The 23,452-nt window shown below is 43.5% G+C and overlaps 1 protein-coding gene across 2 annotated transcripts in view; it reads left to right on the top strand.

Annotated features, from left to right (window-relative positions):
* LOC147632332 (Nucleotide-sugar transporter family protein) overlaps positions 1-23,452 on the top strand; it is a 145,063-nt gene that overhangs the window by 28,170 nt on the left and 93,441 nt on the right. For both annotated transcript variants that reach the window (XM_086807155.1, XM_086807156.1), the window contains exons 2-3: positions 5,572-5,620; positions 5,762-5,988. In XM_086807155.1, the coding sequence (XP_086663281.1) occupies positions 5,572-5,620; positions 5,762-5,988 (276 nt within the window). The remainder of the gene's footprint in view (positions 1-5,571; positions 5,621-5,761; positions 5,989-23,452) is intronic.

Raw genomic sequence — 23,452 nt, 5'->3', positions numbered from 1 at the left:
AGTCTGTCTGCAAGCATCCCGAGCCTCAGTGGCTGGCTCCGCTGAAAGCAGGTCTCTATAGAACCCAGTGGCAATGGCTCTGATCTCCTCGGGCTCTGTAGCTACTGATCCGTCCGGTTTCCCAAGCTGACGGACTCCTGCTCGAGCATGGCGGGGTCCAGTAATCTCAAAAAACTCCCTAGTCACTCTATCACCAAGCTGCGTCCACTGAGAGGCCTGGCGACGATAGTAAAACTCATGTCTCTGCTCGTCTGCCTCTCTAACCTCCTGGTGGCCTAGCTCAGCTGGGACGCCACCCACTCACATGCAGGCTGCTGCTCCTGAAGGCGCTGAAGCGAAGCAAGGCTGCGTCTCAGCCGATGCTCCCGCTCGCGAGTCTCTCCCAGCTGTGTCAAGGCTGCAGCGTGCAGAAAAGAGCTAAGCCCGATGAGTCCCTGGGCACACTGGCCTGCTGCATCCTGGTCAGAGCTCTGACTATCATGCCAGATCCTCTCAATGTCCTTAGCGGGACTAGGATCTGTAAGTACCCTCTCTGGGATCCTCAACTGCAAGCTGGTCTCCTGTGTCCTCTCCTCAAGTGTCAAAATAACTGGCGCATGGTCTGAAAAACAGGTGCCAGCGAGAATGCCAATGGAGCCCCCTCGCTCCCCTAACCCGTCGCCCACATAGAAGCGATCAATCCGTGATAGATTAGTCCCTCCTTGCCGGCGATCCGACCGAGAGAAACTAAGACTGTCCTGAGAGCGGGACAAAGCCCCATGCTGCCATGCATCAGTGATCCTCAGTGACATGCAAAATCGCTCCCAAGCTGCAAGCTCCGTGCCGTGCACTGTAACATGACTGCCTCCCACCCTATCGGCCGGGTCCTCAAGCATGTTGAAGTCTCCCCCGACACACCAATGTGCGGCCTCTGGCAATGCATTCGTAACCTGGGTCCAGAACTCTGCTCTGGCACTAGCATGGTTGGGCGCATAGACGCTGAGCACGCTCAAGAGCTCATGGTCTGACTTGCGAGCCAGAAAACATACGCAGACTTTGCGAGTGAAATCATCCACAAGAAGAAGAAAATATCGAGCCCCGCCAAGAGACTCAACCTCCATAGGTCTTGCAAGATCAGCATGTATAAGCTCCAAACTTCGGGTTGCTTGATGAGTGGCCTCCTGTGGAAATGCATCTCGATCATGCTTGCCCATCATGCAGGATGAGCAGATGTGAGAGACCTGAGCTGAGGTAGTGCTTTGACAACTTGCTTAGAATGGAACTTCTGTAAGGCAGCAATGGGTACATGATCGAAGGGAGAATGCCACAGAGAAGTATCTGCCTCAGAAACCAAAGCCAACACGGGTGAGAAAAGCTGATGAATATGGGAATTAGTGTGAGGGATTTGGGAAGAAAAATTAGTGATCTTGTAGAGACCCCCATCATGGACTCCACTGGCAACAACCGAGAGAGTCTTCCTGTCGATTACTTCGATGAGAAATGGAGTCAACCCTTACATATTACCCCAGGGTGCTGGTCGGCCAATTGTAGCAGAGGCGGACAGCAAGACAGTAGCATAAAATGCCCCAAAAATGCCTAAAAATACCAAAAAATGGTAGAAAAATGTTGCATAATCTCTGCTAAGGTGTGGCAATGCAGGACCTCATAAATGGCCAATACAAGCATAAAAGAAGGTGATGTAGACCCTCTGGAGATGATATAATCGAACACCTCCTCTTCAGCGCCAGAGGGGCGGTCCAATACCAGCACGCTGAAGTAACAGCTCCATAGTAGCTCTTGGAAGTGGTTTGGTGAAGAGAGCAACCACATTGTCCTTGGTAGAACAATAGGCCAGTTGAAGAAGGCCCAACTCGATCTAGTCACGTACAAAATGATAATGCACTTCAATATGCTTGAATCGTCCCCGTATCACAAGATTCTGTGCTAGAGAAATAGCACTCTCTGAATCCGAGAAAATAGTAAACCGGGAAGTGTCGGCATAGCACAAATGCTCCAGAATCTGATGAATCAAAAGTGCCTCAATGGAGGAGAGAAGGTAGGATTTATACTCAGCCTCGGTGGAAGAAGCAAAAACAGTCCTTTGCTTTTGAGACTTCCAAGAAACCAATCGAGAACCAAGCATGAAGCAATATCCAGATGTAGACCTCCGAGTATCAATTCAGCCTGCCTAATCACAATCTGTGAAGCCAACCAAAGCAGCACCACAAGAGTAGGTGATGCCATAATCTGAAGTACCCCGAAGATAACGAAGAACTCTCAAAGCTGCTTGCCAATGAGACCCTTGAGCAGCTGATGAGAGCTGGCTGACGACACTCATAGCATAGGAGATGTTTGGACGGGTGTTGGCAAGGTAAAGCAATGAGCCAACAATCTGGCGGTACTCTGTGGAATCCACCAAGGGTGTATCATCCTCCTCGGATAACTTGGCATTGGGATCCATGGGACAAGAGAGAGGTGTACAATTTGACAACCCATAAAGTGTGAGCAGCTTCCTCACATACTTCTATTGAGAAATGAAGATACAATCATCTTTCTGCCAAACCTCCAACCCATGAAAATAATGTAAAAGGCCTAGATCAGTCATCTCAAATGTCTCTGAAAGCTTGGACTGAACCTGTGTGACCAACGTTGTATTTGAGCTAGAAAGAATGAGGTCATCAACATACAAAACAATGATACAAATATCTCCATCAGAAAGAAGCACATAGAGATTGCTGTCAGCATATGTCCTCTCAAAGCCAAGAGATAACGAGAAGGCATCAATCTTCTGATACCAGGGACAGGGTGCTTGTTCTAGACCATAAAGAGCCTTTTGCCGAAGATAAACATGGGTGTCCTATCCCTGAATCACAAAACCAGGAGGCTGCTCAACATAAACTTCCTCCTCTAAATCTCCATTCAGAAAAGTTGATTTGACATCCATCTGGAACACGGGCCATCTGAAGTGTGTAGCCAGAGCCAAAATAATCCTGATGGTGGTATACCTGGCTGTAGGAGCAAATGTCTCATCAAAGTCTTCACTTGCCTTCTGAGCGTATCCTCGTGCAGCAAGGCGGGCTTTGTACTTGTCCAAAGTACCATCTGCATGAAACTTAACTTTAAAAATCCATTTGACACTAATAACAAAACGATGTAAAGGTCGTGGTACCAAAGACCAAGTGTTATTCCTCTCAATAGAGGCCATCTCTGCTTCCATGGCTTGCTGCCATTGCGGCTGTGAAAGAGGCTCCTCTGTACTCTCAGGCTCATCAATCTGCTGGAGAGAACTCATGCGAGCATAATTCACTATGTGATGAGATGTGGAAGCCCGAAATGAACGGCGAGGTCCAGGGGTGGTGATAGAGATTTGGTTATGGAGCTGTGTATCAGTGAGACTAGAATCTCTAAAGTGTTGCTGAACCCACTGAGGTAGGCCAACCTTCCTCTCAAAGCGTGAAGGAGAAGATCCAGCTGCAGTTGCAGTAGAGGACTCATTCGATGCTGCTGGAAGTGGTGATGAGGTAAGCACTGGTGAGGGTAACCTCGGAGTCAAAGTAGGGCTCGTAGAGGGATTGGGAGCTGCAGAAGCCGATGCAACGGGAACGGGTGACTAAGGAGGAGCAGATGGCACCGAGATTGTAGGAGGGGGAGGAGGAGGAGCTGGACGTGGAAGAGGTAAAAGATTACTAGCATCTGTTGGGAATGGATCATCTAGAAAGTCGGAAGATGCATCAGGTGGAGAGGAATCAATGCCAAACAAGCGGAAATGATGATGTCATCAACCTCCGGGTCCCAAGAGCGGTACCCTTTGGATCTGAGACTGTAGCCTGTGAAGATCATCCTCTTTGACTTCGGTGCGAGTGTGGTCCTTTTCTTATTTGGAACATGTACATAAGTAACACAACCGAAAACACGAAGATGAGATACAGAAGGCTTGTGTCCTGTAAAGGCCTCCTCCGGAGTCATCCCCCCAAACGCTTTTGTGAGAGGGCGGTTAATGAGATAAACTGAGGTAGCCACAGCCTCACCCCAGAAAGCAGCAGGGAGACCTGCATGATGCAACAAAGCACGAGCCATCTCTTTGACGGTCCGGTTCTTTCGTTCCACAACTCCATTCTGTTGAGGAGTGTAAGGAACTATAGTCTGTCGGTGAATGCCCTTCGAAGCAAGGAAGTCATCAAATGGTACAAACTCGCCACCATTATCAGTTCAGAGGAATGAAACTCTATCCCCAGACTGATTTTCCACCATCACGATCCAAGTCTTGAAACTGGCAAAAGCATCTGACTTGCGAGCCAGAAAACATACTCAGACTTTGCGAGTGAAATCATCCACAAGAAGAAGAGAATATCGAGCCCCGCCAAGAGACTCAACCTCCATAGGTCTTGCAAGATCAGCATGTATAAGCTCCAATCTTCGGGTTGCTTGATGAGTGGCCTCCTGTGGAAATGCATCTCGATCATGCTTGCCCATCATGCAGGATGAGCAGATGTGAGAGACCTGAGCTGAGGTAGTGCATTGACAACTTGCTTAGAATTGAACTTCTGTAAGGCAGCAATGGGTACATGATCGAAGGGAGAATGCCACAGAGAAGTATCTGCCTCAGAAACCAAAGCCAACATGGGTGAGAAAAGCTGATGAATATGGGAATTAGTGTGAGGGATCTGGGAAGAAAAATTAGTGATCTTGTACTATGGACTCCATTGGCAACAACTGAGAGAGTCTTCCTGTTGATTACTTAAATGACCTCACCATCAAAGTACACATCAAGTCCCTTCTGAGAAGCTTTGTATATTGAAAACAGATTTTTGGAAATTCGTGGTACATGCAGAACATCATGTGAAGAAGAGAGAGTCTGGTAGTCCTCCAAGATATGGGCTTGATTGGTCATGTGGGTAAAAGCACCACTATCACCAACCTATTCCACCGCTTCAGGTGTGACACTAACCTCTTCAGGAGAAGTCATATCTGTGATTAGCATAGCCACATAACTTGATCCATTTACTTGACTAGACACACATGTATATGGTGATCTATATTGTTGGTCTCTTCTTAAATATTACTGAGCAGGCTGTTGCATCTTTGAATTTGACTATGAGTGGTCTTTTTTTTTGTGATATCTTTAACGACATACCATGACTTTTCAATGCATTGTTTTTTTAGTCATTTTTGTGCATCACCTTCTTGATTGTTTCCCATGTCAGAAGAGGAGCCTAAGGCTTGAATATAACAGTAATTCCGCAAGGCTGAAGAGGTGAAAGCCACATAGCCCTCATCCAAAGTGTTGAAATCTGAGTATTCCTGCCTGACGTGTACATAGCCCTTGTCTGGACTTGAGTTGGGTAATGAAAGGAATTCTTGAAGCAAGGTGAAAGGGAAAGGATGGGAACGAAAAGAAGAGGGAAGTGGTTAAATGATGCAGTATAGTTTAGTTTGCTTCAACTTCAACATAATAAACACTTTTGTGTCGATTCCCCAAGAGATGCATGGGGTAAAGCTTTAGGACTAGACATTAACTGGCTTACGTTGAATTGCTGACCTTAATGCCAGTTCATGTTGCATCTTTCACTCATTTTGTTATGTAACTTGCAGGAAACAGGTTATAGTCAGCTCAGCCGTTATCACATGTGAATGGGCCAAGGTAAAGTATTTCACCCATGGTGTTCACTTGCAAGGCTTGCCTGTGATAACACTTTTTCCTGTACATAGCTTCAAATATTTTTTTCAAAAAATTTCACCGAGGATGGAAGAACTTTTGAATGTGGAGGGGGACTTTGTGCAGGTTGGGTTCGCAATGATTTTTATGGCTTGGGATGGTACGTTGTGGACGCTTGGCAAAGATTGGACCCTTTCCGGTGCCTTGATAGCATCTGGACTTCCTGCAGCATTGTATGCTCTCCAAAATACTCTCTTGCAGCTCGGCTATCGGTATTTGGACTCGTTGACATTTTCAATGCTGAATCAGAGCAAGCTTCTCTTCACAGCATTGTTCATGTTCCTCCTATTAAGGTATATTAAGGTTTCCAAGAATAGATTCTTTTTATATGTTGCATGTACCAGCCCATCAATAATACATACATCCGAGCTGTCTAGTGCTGTGTTGAACTCTTGAGTAAGTTGTTTCTTCTCATATGTTTGTTTTTATCTTCAATTATGTCCACCCACCAGACCTCTAGTGTTTAAATGGAATCAGAACTTAATTTGTTGTGATCCTTGCGATTGGAGTCTACCTTAATTGGAGCATGCGGAAGCAAAGCTGAGGCTATGGTTATAGATCACATCAGCTTCTTATGGCGTGCAAGTGGATTAGACTAGATTACTCAGTTGAATGTGCCACTATTTTGGTGTCCATTGAGTAAAGGGCAGAAGTCAAGCATGGTCACCAATTATCAGCTCAAAAGGGCTACATATGACCATGAACTTGCTTCCCATAACAATTGAACGTGTAAGAGACATTTGGTCCATAGTGTGAACCCGACTATATGAGTTGGCGCTATACTATGTCATAACTCTAGTAAATCAAAGTGGTTGTCACATACAACGTGCAAACCATGGGTAGCATATCAACCATAGTCTCACCAACCATGCTTGTGGAATAAGTGTAGAGGTGTCATCTTGGCCTATTATCTATATCCACACTAGTTGAGCTCCCTCTCGAGCTCAACTCCATACCTTGTAAACTTCTAAATCTACGAAGCTTCTTTGTACCCAATGTCTTCGTGAAGATGTGAGCCACGTGATTTTCTGTGCTGACATAAACCAAATCCACATCACCTGCCAGAACCTTCTCCCTCACAAAATGATAATGCACCTCAAGGTGCTTCACCCTAGCATGATACACTAGGTTACTGGCCAATTGTATACTCCACATCTTATCACAATAACAATTGCCCTATCCATGGGCTCACCTATATCTGCAAGTAGCTTTTACAACCAAGCTACCTCACATGTTGCCATAGTAGCGCCCGTGTACTTGACCTCTGTATTCGACAAAGCAACCGTTGGCTCTAGCTAATAACAACACTCTCAAAAGAGAACATAAAGCCGCTAGTAGATCTTGTGTCTGAGACACTACTAGTCCAATTTGCATTTGTGTACCCATGTACCCGTACCTCTACTCCATACCTAAATATCCATGTAGCTGTACTAAATGTGGCTTCCTTAGGGGCCTGCATAAACTAGATCACCAATTCAACCGCATAGCTCAAATCTGGTCCGGTGATAGTCATGTAAAGCAAACTACCAACTATGCATCCCTACATAGTAGGGTCCTCCAAGAGATCACCTATACTGTAAGACAACCTCGTGTTCTGCTCCAATGGTAGTGAGATTGGCTTACACCCTATCATCCTATCATGGTTATTTCCCGTCCTTGTATCGGGAGTCCCGGTCCGTACGGTATTGTACGGTCCGTATCGTATGGACCATACCATACCGGTACGTTTTGTTGTTGTTGTTGTTGTTGTTGTGTGTGTGTGTGTGACCGTTGGGCATTCTAACTGTTTTTTAAAAATTGTTTTTCAGCTGTTTATGACTGTTGACCGTTTTGGACCGTGTTGGGCATTTTGACCTTTTCTTTTTTAGTGTTCTTTCAGCCGTTTATGGCTGTTGGAACTTGGCTTGCCCATGGGATTTGGAGCCATGGTCCTAGCTCTTTATAAGCGCGCCCCCCGCCCCCCACCCCTCCACCCGGTGCTTTTGCATTAAGTCTTCTAGGCTCTAGTACTCAAGCCTTAAAGCACTCTCTCTCAAGTCTCTCTCAAGCACTCAAGTCTTCTAGGCTCTAGCCGTAGGCCTTTCATCCCCTAAATATTTTTGTACTATGAACTTTCTATTACCTAATCTCGTGAGTTGCACCTTCTTTTGAGGCTTATGCTCTTTGTATGGTCATTGTAGTTTTGTTTTCAATGAAAATTTTATTGTTGACATCTTTGTCTAGACTCCTAAATTTAAAAGTATGAAAATATTTATATTTTCATGTGTTTTTTTTCGAACGTACCTTAAATGTAGCTAACGTACTTGGAAAATTCGGGTCTTCTGAAACTCGTACCTTAAACTTACTATATCATACGTGTTGTACGTACCTTACGACTATGCATCCCATACTTGGACATTATGTCCAAAGCATACCGCCTCTGCAAAAGCCAAATCCCATCACGTGATCTAATCACCTCTATACCCAGGAAGTATCATAGCTCACTTAAATCTTTCATTTCAACTTTCTTCTTAAGAAGTATCTTTATCTCATGAATGTCATTATCACTGTCATTTGTGATAATCAGAGGAGTATCTTATACTATTGGATTTCAGATATCCAATGTTGATTTCCCACTTTATGTGAGAAAGACTAACAAGGAGATTGTGTTAATGGTCATCTATGTTGATGACTTATCTTGTCTGATCATACTCTAGGTGCTTGCTTCAAGCCATACAAGACTTTGCACAACCTACAAACAAAATCTGGGTGTCTATGTCTTGATATCTTGATGGTTGCATCATGTAAACTTTCTTCTCTAAGTTAATATGTAAAAACACATTCTTTACATCCATTTGATCTAAGGCCCATTCCTTAGTTGCAACCATAGCAATGACTGCACTCACGGTTGCCATCCTCGCAACTAGACATGTCTCCTCATAATTAATGCCATATGTTTGTGAATATCCCTTGGCAACTAATCTTGCTTGGTACCTGCTAACATGCTAACAGATCCATTTGAATTGTGCTTCATTTTGAAGGCCCATTTACATCCGATGGCACCAAATCCCATGTCTCATTAGCATCTAAAGCAACCATCTCTTCATCCATGGCATCTTTCCAATGCTTATGTCCACGTGCCTCCTCAAAACATGCGGATTCTACCTCTTGTATAGCTCTAACCATATGTCCATAATGATGTGCTGTCTACCTATCATATCTCAACCTGTCCATTGGATATTTGACTCTAGTAGATCTACGTACACGTGGATCACTGCCAAGTGTTCTCAACACTGCTTTGGTTCTTTGTACACTAGGTGTAATAATAGTCGGGATCCCTAACTCCTCGTCAATGCTATGTACCGAGTTACTATCTCCATCAACAAAGGAGTGACCTGCTGAGATATTAGGCATTATAAAAGGTCGATCCACCTTTTCTTTTCTCTTGCATGATACATGTGAACTAGTTGAATTTTCAGCGCCCGTAGTACCACCACATGATATATTAGAATTCCTAATATTCTGCCTCAACCTACTTGACCAAGGTCTCACAATAGACCCGTTGCTAGATGACTCTCTTGGTCTACTAAGTGCCCGTGATTGCTGTACAGTATTTAAGGCACCCATCAAATTCTTTGCTTTAGTCTCTATAGAATTCTTTAGTGGCGTATACCAGTTACTCACCTCATTATGGCTGAGTTTGGCATGTATCTTTGGAGCTTTGACAGAAACTCAGTACACAGACATTTGTATGATCGTATGCTGTGTGTGCGTGTGGGGTGTGTGTGTGGGAGCATATATTGATACCAAGTTCCCACTATTGGGCACTGATGACGATGTCATAGTATCTAGTCCATACTATGCATGATGGAATTGATGGTTTATTGTTTTGTGGATGACTACTATGAGGTTATAAATTGCACTTTCTTATAAGGTGAATTTGGGCATGTTCTTGGATTCGTCTAGGTATATCTTTATGCTGTATTAGCGGACATGCAAATTTCACATTGTAAAGTTTTCGTGCAAGTTGTAGCCCGTTGATATTGTGTTAATTCTTTTTGTTACAGGACTGAGTATTTTACCTCTTTTTCTTAAGCATTGTGATTATGGTTAATCATGTTTAGCATTCACTGATCATGTTTAATCCTGTCTATGCATGTGTAAGTTTATACACATGTGTGGATGCAGATACATGTTTGGTGTGTGTGTGTTCATGTGTGTGCATGATCATATGTTTGTTCATGTGCATGTTTTTGGTCTTTCTCTTAACTTGTTGCAGGAGCAGCAGCTGAGGCATCTTGTGGGTCAGCCCAGTCAGCAGCTGACGTGGCACTGCCACATGGCAGAGGTGCAGGTGATGTGGCAGCTGACACACAGTACAGCGCTGATGTGGCGCACGTGGACTTCAGCTAACATGGCGCAAGTGTGCTAGAGTTGAGTGGCGGCTGGCTACAGGCGCTGCCACGTAGGCAGCTGACTGCACAGGTAGTGGATGGCCGCCGGCGTGCCATGGGCGGCCTGTAGCAAGCAAGCCTACGGGTGCACACAAACAAGAGAAAGAGAGGCGAAGCGATGGGCAGCAGAGCGAGGGCGAGCCGGCGAAAGGAAAAGCGCGGAAGAAAATGCCGGGCAGCCCAAAAAGACGTAAAAGGAAAAGTAGCCTGGGATTTTCGAAAATCAATAATTGTCATGTGTATTTTTTTTATTTTTATCTTTTTATAAAAAGAATGAGAGAGGAAAAGCTATTCGAAGAGTTCTTTCTTTTTGGGAAAAGCACTTGTAATAGATTTTTCTTTAAGGGGGAAAGGAATAGCTTTTCATCCCCAAACTTGTATAAATAGGGGGCCAAGGCTCTGGTTTCCACACAACACAAATTGGGTGAAAGTTTGAGAAGATCTCCTCCACGTGAAGCAAGGAGGCATCTTCTCAGGAAATGTACTAGGGCTACGCTGACCTCGAGTGATAAATAAATACCTGTGGGGGCGCCACGCTTTGGGGCCAATTGGTCTTTTGTGGAGGAGCACTCGAGCTTCACTTATTCTTTTTCTTCTTCCTCCAAATTTAATATTCCAGTTCATAAAGAGTTTTTAGTGTGATTAAGTGTGCTCACCGCCCGTCAAGTTTTTGAAGGCTGGTTTCAAGGTTCCATTGCCAGGATTCATCGTCAACTTTTTCAAGGGGCAAGCCTGTGGTCGACACATTTTATTCTATGGCTGGAACTAGTGCGGAGATGAAGGATTTATCTTCGGAAGAGGATGACTACTTCAATGAAGATGAGGAAAGCGAGAAAGAATTACCTCCTGATATGCCAGAATTTGAAGATGATGATGCCACCTATGAAGCAAAGATGCAAAGTTTGATGGAGAGATTAATGGAACTCGCGAAGGATTCACGTTTTCCACAAAACTTCGAAACCGATTCTAAACCACGGAAGCAGGGGTCTGAGAAGAAAGCTAAGCCTCAACATTCAGCTCCCATCTACCCAAATTTTCAGCCATACCCCGATTGTTCTTCTTCTTTTCCCCCACCTACCCATGGAAACTCTTTTAATACTTCTCATCCTGGTTACTTTGGTGGAGGCTCTGTCTTTCATTCCATGACGGGTGTACCCAACATGGGCATGACTGGGAGCTATGGTATATAGCCAGGTATGCATGGAGGTATGTATGGAGGTATGCCAGGAGGTATATATGGAACTTATGGTGGTGGTGGCGGAAGTGCTTTTGGTATGCCTGGTATGGGAGGTGGTATGATGGGCATGGGATCTAATGTTGTGGGCAACTCTTTTCTCAAACCACATCCCTATGATAATCTTGTTCCGGGTGAGAAGCCTAAAGATTATAAAGAAGGTGGTGCTGCAGTAAAGTTTGATACTTTTAGTGGTGCAAAGGATCGTTTGAAGGCTCTCACCTTCATTCAACAGTTTGATGCAGCATTTTATGGTGGTAACTTCACAGAGCCATCTAAGGTACGGAAGGTAGCTTCTTTCCTAATAAAGAGAAATGCTCTTCAATGGTGGTCGACACTTCTTCATCAGGGAATAGCACCTAGCACTTGCGGTGGAGTTCAAGCAAATCTTCTCTTCTTTATGGTTGACACTAACTTTTGAGGTGGATGTTATAACAACTTGGCATCGATTAGATTCCAGAGATTGTAGCAATATGGAAGAATATAACAAGAAATTTTGGGATGCTTTACTATCGGTCACATCCTTGAAGGTCCTGAACAGTTAGGGTTAGGGTTTGGAGGTACTTCCAACAGAAACGTGAGAGGCAGAGAGAGAGAACATGACTAGCTCTTGTATTCAGTTATGATAAAGTGAAGTACAATGGCCACATAATGAAGTGACCTAAAAGACGTGTTCACATGTCCGGCCATAAAGTGTGCCAGGTGGACCAAATCACTTATAAACTATTATAAGTGAAACTAAGCTAAACTGGGAGAAAAAACCTCCACTAACTGAAGTAAAAAGTGCCCCAGTAATCTACTGATGATCACTAGCACTCCTTTGGATGCATACACAGCATAAAACCCAACAAACGCCCCTGGAGTGATATGTGATCACTGTACATCATCCACCAAAAGGAAACAAATTCAAAGCAGTGCGGAATGCTTCGAATTTCGGACGTGGTAATGCCTTGGTGAAGATGTCTGCCACATTCTGATCTGTAGGACAGTAGATCAGACTGATATCACCTGCCTGGAGTCTCTCCCGAACAAAATGATAGTGAATCTCAATGTGTTTCGTGCGAGCATGAAACACAGGATTCGTGGCCACAGCAATGGCACTCTGATTATCAGTATAGATAGATAGGTGTAGGCTCCTCCACTGAAATATCCATATCAGTCATGAGACGACGCAGCCAGACACACTCAACAGTAGTAGTGTAGGCTGCTCTGTACTCTGCCTCACAAGACGAAGTGGCCACTGTGGTCTGTTTCTTGCTTAGCCAAGAAATACATGAAGAGCCAAGAAAGAAACAATTTCCACTAGTGGAATGTCTGGTATCAAAATCACCAGCCCAATTTGAATCGCTGTAAGCATATAACTGCATGTCACCCCCCTCAGGATAAAGCAATCCAAGAGACAAAGTACCCTGCAAATACCGGAATACACGCTTCACAGCTTGCCAATGTGACAATCGCGGGCTGTGCATGAATCTGCTCAACTGAGATACGGCATACTGAATATCTGGCCGTGTAGTACACAAGTAAATAAGGCACCCAACAGCCTGAGCATATGTAGTGGCATCAAAGGAAATATTGTCATCTTGTAGTGACAGTTTCATCCCAGGCTCCATAGGAGTGCTAATAGGCTTGCAATCCTGAAATTTAAACTTCTCCAGAAGTTAAGCAACATACCGAGATTGTAACAACCCAATGCCTCTGTTATCCTGCACAAACTGTATGCCCAAATAGTAGTGTACGAGCCCCAAATCAGACATGTCAAATGTCTGTTGTAGTGTCTCTTTAAAAGCTGCAATTTTGTCATCATTTGATCCCATGAGCAAAAGATCATCTACATAAAGACTGATGACCAGCAGATCTTTCTCTTCTTTCTTTACATACAAAGTGGCTTCTGATGGACTGTTCACAAAGCCTTGAGTGAGTAGGAAAGCATCTATCTTTGCATACCAAGCTCGTGGAGCTTGTTTCAAACCATACAAGGCCTTCTTCAGCCTGCATACTTTCCCTTCATGACCATGTTCTGCAAAACCTATGGGCTGATATACATAAACTTCCTCCTCGAGGTCCCCATGTAGGAAAGCAGTCTTGATGTCCAACTGGTGAACAACCCAACCACGATGTGCAGCCAATGCAATGACACACCTAAGTGTCGACATACGGGATGTAGGAGCAAATGTCTCCTCATAATCAATGCCCTTCTTCTGTGCATAGCCCTTTGCAACTAGACGGGCTTTGTACCTGTCAATGGATCCATCTGCATGTCTTTTCAACTTATAGACCCTCTTAGTACCAATGGCTTTCTTGCCTTTGGGCAGATCAACCAAATCCCATGTTTGATTCCTTTTAATAGAATCAAGCTCCTCCTGCATGGCTTTATTCCAATGCACATTGTCTCGTGCATCCACAAATGAATCAGGCTCATCATCATCCTGTAAACTGGCTGCCATAACCATATTCAAATCCATGATGTGTGCATGCTCATTGGTCCTTGTCTCCCTACGAGTACGACTAGCAAGAGGACCCTCTAGATGGCTGTCCTGTAATGTCCTCAAATACCATCTAGGTATGTGTCTGACCTGTGGTGCTTGCTGCCCCATATTTGGCTCAACTTCTGGCTCAATTTGCTGCTGAATTTCTGCACCACCTTCATGATTGGCTGGCTGTCCTGTACCCTCATGAGTTGGATCACCAACTGTGGAATGAAACTCCATAGGTAGTAGACCTTCAAACACATCATTTTCAGCCTGATTTGCATCATAACCAGTCATGGATATTTCTGATTTTTCATAAAAAATGACATCCCGACTAGTGAATATCTTCTTGGATAGTGGGTCATATAACCGGTAGCCCTTGCTCTCACGGCTATACCCAACAAAAATGCATTTTGTGGTTTTATCATCCAACTTCCTCCTCAACTCTTTGGGTATGTGTGCATATGCAAGACACCCAAAAGTACGAAAATGTGATACCGAAGGCTTGCGGCCATGCCAAGCCTTAAAAGGAGTAATGGAAACCAATGCCTTTGTGGGACAAATATGACAAGCACACATAACAGCTTCCACCCAAAAGATATGTGGTAGCTTCTTTGCCTTTAACATACATCTGGCCATCTCCATGAGTGACCGATTCTTCCTTTCTGCAACCCCATTCTGCTGTGGAGTATAAGGAGTAGTATACTGATGTTTGATACCTCTACTCTCAAGAAAGAAATTCAACATGTGTGACATATACTCCCCCCCTCGGTCAGAACGGAGAGTCTTAACCTTGCTTCTTGACTCTGTTTCAGCAAGTGCTACAAAGGCCAAAAATGCATAATATACCTGTGATTTCTGTGTCAACGGATAGACCCAGCATATACGAGAGAAGTCATCAATGAATGTAGCAAAATAGAAGCAACCTCCTAATGACTTCGTCAGCATGGGACCACAAAGATCACTGTGTATAACTTGCAACTTTGCAGTTGCTCGTAGAGCCTGATCACGTGGGAAGGAAAACCGATGCATTTTTCCCAAATACATCCTTCACAAATGTGATCTGGAGGCTTCTCCATAAGAGGTAGGTCTGTGAACATGTTATGTCGCTGCATAAGCATAAGACTACCAAAATTTACATGCCCCATGCGAGCATGCCATAACTCCGCATCAACCATAGCTGGAGTAAGAGTGAATGCATTATAAGCAGACTGATCCACTGGCTGAAATGCATCCAACTGATAAAGTCCATGACATAATGTACCAGTAAGTATCAAGGTCAAAGCATTAGCTTTGTCTCTGACCATGCATTTGTCATCATCAAAGTGGACTTGCATACCACAGTGTGCTAAGGAAGAAATGGACAACAAATTCTTCTTTATCCCTGGTACATATAAGGCATCTGTAAGGCGAAGAATAGAGCCATCAATGGCTGTGAGCTGAATCTCCCCAATGCCACGAACTGGATATGAAGCATTATTGGCACACTGAACAGTTTTGCCAACAGGGGTAGGGCCTACATGACAAAACAAATCCCTACGAGATGTGATATGCTTTGAAGCACCACTATCAAAATACCAAGTACATGCATGCTTTGTCATAGTGAGTGCCTGTGAAGACCAAGAGGCATCATAGCTGCATGTATAGAAACAGTAATCCCTGTCCTCAACAAAAGAAGCAGTCTCTAGAGGAGCTTTAGAGGCATCATTTACAGACATCCCAGATTCCTTTGCCTTCTCTTTGGCAATCCTTTTTCTACACTCTGTGATGTAGTGACTTGGCTTCTTACAGTAATGGCATTTGCTCTTCTTCTTGGGCTGTCCATCACCTTTCTTGGTATCCTGAGATGAACCACCATCACCTGAATTCTGATTTGAACTCTTTGGCTGAGATTTGCCTTTCCCTTTTTGACCTGTAGAGTAAATGCTTGTTCAGCACTTGTGTTCATATTCATATTCTTCCTGATTTGCTCTTCTTGTAGCAAGAGAGCAACAAGTTCCTGATACTTAAGGGGTTCAACAGCATTCCTCATGCTGAGGTTCAAAGAGGTATGAAAGGCCAAGTAAGATCTTGGCAAAGAGTTCAGGATGGTGGAGACAAGCTGTGTCTCAGAAATAATCTCATCCACATTGATGAGTTGCTCTCTCAAATCCTGCAGCTTGTTCAAGTGACTAGACATATCATCTCCTTCATGCATTTTTTGTTTTTCCAGCTCTCTTTTCAAAAACGAGATCCGAGCTTCATTACGAGCAGCATACATCTGCCCCAAAGTCACCCATGCATTCCGTGAAGAGCCAGCTGAACGAATATGAGGTATAATAGACCTCTGTACTGACAATGCAATGAGTGACAAGGCTTGTGCATCTCTGGCATCCCATGTCTTCTGAGCATTTGTTCTTTGAACAGGCAATGGCTGACCTGGTGCCTGTACCTGTTGTCCTCGTCCACGAGCACCCCCTTGGGGAGGAGTCTTTGGAGCCAATGGACCTGGACGTGGTTCATCACCACTAACAAAATCCCAAAGACCTTTTGCCACGAGCACATTTCTCAGCATAAAACTCCACAAGGAGTAGTTCATGCCGTCCAACTTGTCTTCCTTAGACAAATACGTGAATACATCACTCTGCTGTTGATTTGCCATTATGCCAATGCACAATGTTGTACCTGTGTATCAAGAAACCCAATAGCAAGAACCCTGAAAGCAACTGTACTCGCAGCAAAAATGGCTTACACAGTGCCAAAATGCCTAAAGTTACTGCATCCAAAACCTTGCAAGAAACCTGTAGAGATTTCTTTTGCAAGAAAATCTGCCTGTATCTGCCAGAAAATTTTCACAGAGAAAAATGCCCAAATTTCAAAACTTGTAAAGCTTACCACAACTGTGATTTTTTCAGGTACAAGTTGACTGTAGGGCTGTGCGTATAGTTCGCCGACAGCTACACAACTCCGTACAGGCTACTGCCCTGTTCCGTACACTGTGCCTGCCCTGTACGTGCTGGTCCTCGCCATCAGCTGCAGCGCAGACAGCAGTACAGTCCTGCGCAGACAGTCGTACAGCTGTTCGTGAAGGCGACCTACACTTGCTGTGTACCTGCTCGCCCTGCACAGTTCAGTACCTGTCGACTGTACCTGCTGCGCATATCTGAAGTCAACCAGTCGACTGCAGTTTCCGTATTGCATTTGCTGCGTGTACCTGTTCCGTACAGTCGTCGTACAGTCGACTGTACCTGCTCCGTACAGTAGACCAGAACCTGCTACGCCTGCTTCGAACTGCTGTTCATGCAGGGTACGGGCAGTTGCAGGCGAAGCTGTACGGGCAGTTGCAGGCGAACCAGCTCTGATAGTACGGACAACTGATGGCGAGAGCTGATGGCGATGGCCTGTACGGATGGCTCTGATACCAAATGAAGGTCCTAAACAGTTAGGGTTAGGGTTTGGAGGTACTTCCAACAGAAACGTGAGAGGCAGAGAGAGAGAACACGACTAGCTCTTGTATTCAGTTATGATAAAGTGAAGTACAATGGCCACATAATGAAGTGACCTAAAAGATGTGTTCACATGTCCGGCCATGAAGTGTGCCAGGTGGACCAAATCACTTATAAACTATTATAAGTGAAACTAAGCTAAACTGGGGGAAAAAACCTCCACTAACTGAAGTAAAAAGTGCCCCAGTAATCTACTGATGATCACTAGCACTCCTCTAGGTGCATACACAGCATAAAACCCAACAATCCTTTAGGCCCGTGTCATTGGGTACCCAAGGAGCTTCGTGATTATTGCATTAAAACAAAGGTCATCAATATGACTCAGATGATAGAAAATGCTCAGACTGGATATGCCATGCTTACTGGTCAGATGTTAGGATTCAAGGACCAACGTCTCTTCTCAAAAAAGGCATTTAAAGAGGCAAAGGAGTCAACAGACAACAAAGACCTTGAACCACGAGAGAAGGGGCAATCCAAGAAGAGAAAATTTCAGCCCTTACCTCAAAGAACAAATGAAGAAAAGAAAGAACTTATAGCTGCAGACAAATGTTTCTCTTGTGGAGAAGAGGGACATCGGTACTATAGGTGTCCGAAGAGAGCACTTAAAAACGTAGATGATTCACAGGAAGAACCTAAAGCAAAGAAACAAAAACCCTCTGTTGGACTAGTACCTGACTTGATAGGGTTGAAGCAAGGGGATGCATCTTCAGAGTTGTGCAGAGCATGGGGAAGACTTCGAGATCAGGAGGTTTTGATCTTTTTCGATCCTGGGGCTCGTGCAAACTTCATCACCTCCGAGCTTGCAGCAAAGTTGGGCATCAAACCAGAGGAGATGGGTGTGTTGCATGAGGCTACTTTGGCTTGTCTTGGACATTCGGTTGAGGTTACACTGATCATTGGGAAACTGCGTTTCAGTGTGCAGACTTACACAGACAGAGAGGATGATTTCTATATTATGCCTTTGGAGGGCTATGATGTTTTGTTGGGTATGCCTTGGTGCCATAAAGTTAAAGCGGTAGTAGATACTTTCAACATGAAAATCACTCTCACTCACAAGAATAAGAAACACACTCTTGATGTAAAGCTTAAAGGAGAATCTATTCCTGTTGTATCGGCCTCGGCCATTTCTCGTTTAATAAAGAAACACCTTTCTGTTTACTTAGTGTTTGTTAAAGAGAATCAGGATGCCACAGATTCCAACCTGTTTGAGTTGGACAAGAAAGAATGGATTTTCTAAAAAATTTTCAAGATTGTTTTTCAAGGCTTTGCCAGGGGAGTTGCTGCCTGCTAGGCTTGAGGATCATGGGATTGATTTGATTCCTAGAAGTTCACCACCGAATAAGCCACCCTATAGGGTGAGTGGAGCCCTACAAGAAGAGATAATGAGCCAAGTGCGTGATCTGTTGGGGACAAAGGGTTGATTCAGCCAAGCTCTTCGCCTTATTGTTCACCAGTGCTTTTGGTACAAAAGAAAGATGGTTCTTGGTATATGTGCATTGATTACAGGGCACTGAAGAAGATTACCATCAAGAACAGATTCCATATACCACGAATCGATGATATCTTGGATCGGTTATTACAGGAAGCAGCTTACTTCAGTCGCATTGATCTGAAGAGTGGATATCATCAAATTCGCATCAGGCCAGAAGATGTGCACAAGACATCTTTTACACGAACTTAATGATATGCGAGAACAGTATGCTCATGACATAGATTTGGAGCGGATTTTTGATCGTTTGATTGAAGGAGAGCGAGTTGATCATTATTCTCTCAAGGAAGGATTCTTGATGATGCATAACAAATTGTGTATCACATCTCCGTTGAGGCAGAAGGTTTTGACAGAATTCCATGCTCCGCCTTATGCAGTCCATCGTGGTATTGAAGCTACAGTAAAAGCTTTGGAGGAATTCTTTTATTGGCCTACTATGCGCAGGGATGCTGATGCTTTTGTTCGTGATTGTATCATTTGTCAGAAGGTGAAGTATGACCGTCAAAAGACTCCGGGGTTTCATCCTTTGCCTATTCTAGATAGACTGTGGGAGAGTATTGCTATGGATTTTATCTTTGATCTTCCTAGGACAAAGAGTGAGAATAATGGCATTTGGACTATTGTGGATCGTTTCAGTAAACAGGCACATTTCATTCCAGTCAGGAAGAAGATTAATGCAGAGCAAATGGTGAGGATATTTTTGACAAATATCTTCAAGTACCATGGGATTCCCACATCTATTGTTAGTGATCAAGATTCTCGAATGATGAGTTTATTTTGGAGAGCATTGTTCGAGAACATGCAGACTTCGTTGAAATTCTCATTGTCTTTTCATCCACAAATAGATAGGCAATCGGAAATTGCCAACTCAGTGGTATTGGATCTTCTAAAGTGTTATGTTTCGATAAAGAAAGAAAAGTCAGAGGAAAAGTTTCATGTCGATATCTGGTGAAGTTTATGAACTATTCGCCTATGGATTTGAAGTGGATGGAGGAGGGTGACTTGGCAGATGCACCGAGGATGCTACAACTTTACCTCAAGGCTTTTGGTTTGGAGCCTACCTTAGAAAGTGCTTCAACAGGATGAGTTGTGGATTCTGGAGTACTACCTGTTACTTAAGAGGGGGTGACTCCGCTCCCTTGTCACAGAGTTCACTTGGATGAGATCTAGAAGTCGCTTGGTATTCTTATTAGCACACCCGAGATACTGAACTGACAGTATATCTGCCTATGGAATTTCTATGATATATGTGTACTAGTCACATGGTTTGATTCATGGATATACGAATCTTTTGAGAGAATGGGGACGCCTATTCTAGACTTTCATTTGATATGCATCACTGTTTACTCATGTTCATGATGTATTGCTGATCGTGGATCTTGTGGGATGGCCATGAGCGGAGCAGGTAAAGCATCTAGGGGGACATGACTATTCACGAGATGGATGCTCTTGATTTATGTTTTTCAGATGTTCTGTTTGAGTTGGTAGGACATAGCTTTCTCGTTGCTCTCTTAGGTTCTGTTTCAGTTGGCAGATCCTTTGAATGAACAATCGAGGACGATTGCTTTGTTTTAAGAGGGGGGTATGTTACAGGACTTAGTATTTTACCTCTTTTTCTTAAGCATTGTGATTATGTTTAATCATGTTTAGCATTCACTGATCATGTTTAATCCTGTATATGCATGTGTAAGTTTGTACACGTGTGTGGATGCAAATACATGTTTGGTGTGTGTGTGTTCATGTGTGTGCATGATCATATGTTTGTTCATGTGCATGTTTTTGGTCTTTCTCTTAACTTGTTGCAGGAGCAGTAGCTAAGGCATCTTGTGGGTCAGCCCAGTCAGCAGTTGATGTGGCACAGGTGCCGGTGACGTGGCAGCTGACACACAATACAGCTGATGTGGCGCACGTGGACTGCAGCTGACATGGCGCATGTGTGCTGGAGCTGAGTGGCGGTTGGCTACAGGCGCTGCCATCATGTAGGCAGCTGACTGCACCGGTAGTGGATGGCTGCAGGCGTGCCATGGGCGGCCTGTACCAAGCAGCCATATGGGTGCACACAAACAAGTGAAAGAGAGGCGAAGCGACGGGCAGCAGAGCGAGGGCGAGCCGGCGCAAGGAAAAGCACGGAAGAAAACGCCGGGCAGCCCAAAAACGCGTAAAAGAAAAAGCAGCGTGGGATTTTCGAAAATCAATAATTGCCATGTGTATTTATTTTTATTTTTATCTTTTTATAAAAAAAATGAGAGAGAGGAAAAGCTATTCGAAGAGTTCTTTCTTTTTGGGAAAAGCACTTGTAATAAATTTTTCTCTAAGGGGGAAAAGCATAGCTTTTTATCCCTAAACTAGTATAAATAGGGGGCCAAGGCTCTTGTTTCCACACAACACAAACTGGGTGAAAGTTTGAGAAGATCTCCTCCACGTGAAGCAAGGAGGCATCTTCTTGGGAATTGTACAAGGGCTACGCCGACCTCGAGTGATAATTAAATACCTGCGGGGACGCCACGCTTTGGGGCCAATTGGTCTTTTTGTGCAGGATCACTCTAGCTTCACTTATTCTTTTTCTTCTTCTTCCAAATTTAATATTCCAGTTCATAAAGAGTTTTTAGTGTGATTAAGTGTGCTCACCGCCCGTTAAGTTTCTGAAGGTTGGTTTCACTTTCTATCTTTAGTGGTGTATATGCCCTTTCAACTACCTTTTTGTTGTAATAATTCTTCTATTTGTTATTATTCTTGGTGCTAGGCTTCATTATGGCCGAGTCTGCTCTGTATCTTTGGAGCTCTGACAGAAACTCAGTACACAGACCTTTGTATGAATATATGGTGTGTGTGTGTGCGTGGGTAGTGTGTGTGTGTGGGAGCATATATTGATACCAAGTTCTACACCCACTATTGGACACTGATAACGTTAGTGGGGATGTCATAGTATCTAGTCCATACTATGCATGATGGAGTTGATGGTTTATTGTCTTGTGGATGACTACCATGAGGTTATAAATTGCACTTTCTTATAAGGTGAATTTGGGCATGTTCTTGGATTCATGTAGGTATATCTTTATGCTATATTAGCAGACATGCAAATTTCACATTGTGAAGTTTTCATCCAAGCTGCAGCCAGTTGATATTGTGTTAATTCTTTCTATCTTTAGTGGTGCAATGCCCTATCAACTACCTTTTTGTTGTAATAATTCTTTCTATTTGTTATTATCCTTGGTGCTAGGCTTCATTATGGCTGAGTCTGCCTTGTATCTTTGAAGCTCTGACAAAAACTCAGTACACAGACCTTTGTATGAATGTATGCTGTATGTGCGTGTAGGGTGTGTGTGTGTGGGAGCATATATTGATACCAAGTTTTACACCCACTTTCTTATAAGGTGAATTTGGGCATGTTCCTGGATTCATCTAGGTATATCTTATCAAACACAACATCCGTGCTTACTCGCATCTCATGTTTAGTGGATTTATAGAATCTATAATCTTTTTGGTGAAGGGAATAACTAATGAATACACATTTTTTTTTTGGGTCTTGGTATCCAATTTGCTTCTTACCTCATCTAGTACATGTACATAAGCAATGCACCCAAATACTTTCAAGTGTACCAAATCTAGTAGTAAATTTTTGTTCATGCGTCATGCCATGAGCTGCTGCAGTGGTCACCATGCACTATAGTGCAGAGTGCATGTGACACCATGCCATCTCTAAGTCTATCATTGGTCCACTCCACCATGTTAAAGTCCCCATGAAAACAAAGAGCAACGGTGTCCTGTTCATGATATAAACTGCAGATTTCAATTACTATTGCTTTAGCTAAAATATAATGAGGCATTCCTTTCTCATTCATCAATGTACGGGTAACTTTTACATTATGTATGTATGTTTTTCCTTTATGTAATCCCATTTTGCTATGGGATGTATCTTCATATAAATTGCCTCTTTATCCGATGCTCTCTCAAATAGTCATTGAATTTATTAGAGAAATATTCTTTCCCACCATTTGATCTCAGGTATTTTATGTGCATACCTTTGTCTTTCTCCACCATAGCGTTGAAGCTTTAAAAGTGAGTAAGTACTTCACTTTTCATGAAATACACCTATAATTGTGTGCTCATCAATGAAAGATACATAATAATGGCATCTTGTGTATCCTTCGATTGATGCTGTCTTTGTTGGTTTCCAATGCACCACATCCAAAGGTCTTTGACTTACATGCTTATTCATGCTTAGATGCTATCTTTGTTGATTTCCAATGCACCACATCCAAAGGTCTTTGACTTACATGCTTAGCTTGCTTGCCCAATTGGCACGCTTCACATACTCTGTGCATTCCATTCACTTTGAACTTTAACAATACTTTGGATCTCCGTATTCTTCAGTTGTTGAATATTGACATGTCCAATGCATTTATGCTAAATATCAATGTGTGCATTCACGCTTATACCATATGCAAAGGTGGAAGCCTTCACTTCAGGCATGCTTAAATCTAATGTAAACATTCTGCCAATCAAACGGCACTGGTTATTGAAATCTTGCACATAACATCCATGAGGATTAAACCTCACTTGTAGACCCTTCTCAATCATATGACCAAAATAGAAATGAGATTCTTTGTTATGTTTGGCACATGAAGCACATCAGCAAGGTACT

This window comes from Cibotium barometz, chromosome 13, assembly GCF_041138505.1.
Source record: "Cibotium barometz isolate CiBa-2024 chromosome 13, ASM4113850v1, whole genome shotgun sequence".
NCBI lineage: Eukaryota > Viridiplantae > Streptophyta > Polypodiopsida > Cyatheales > Cibotiaceae > Cibotium > Cibotium barometz.
Note: the sequence above shows the minus strand (reverse complement) of the source record. Positions and strands in the feature narration are given on the sequence as shown.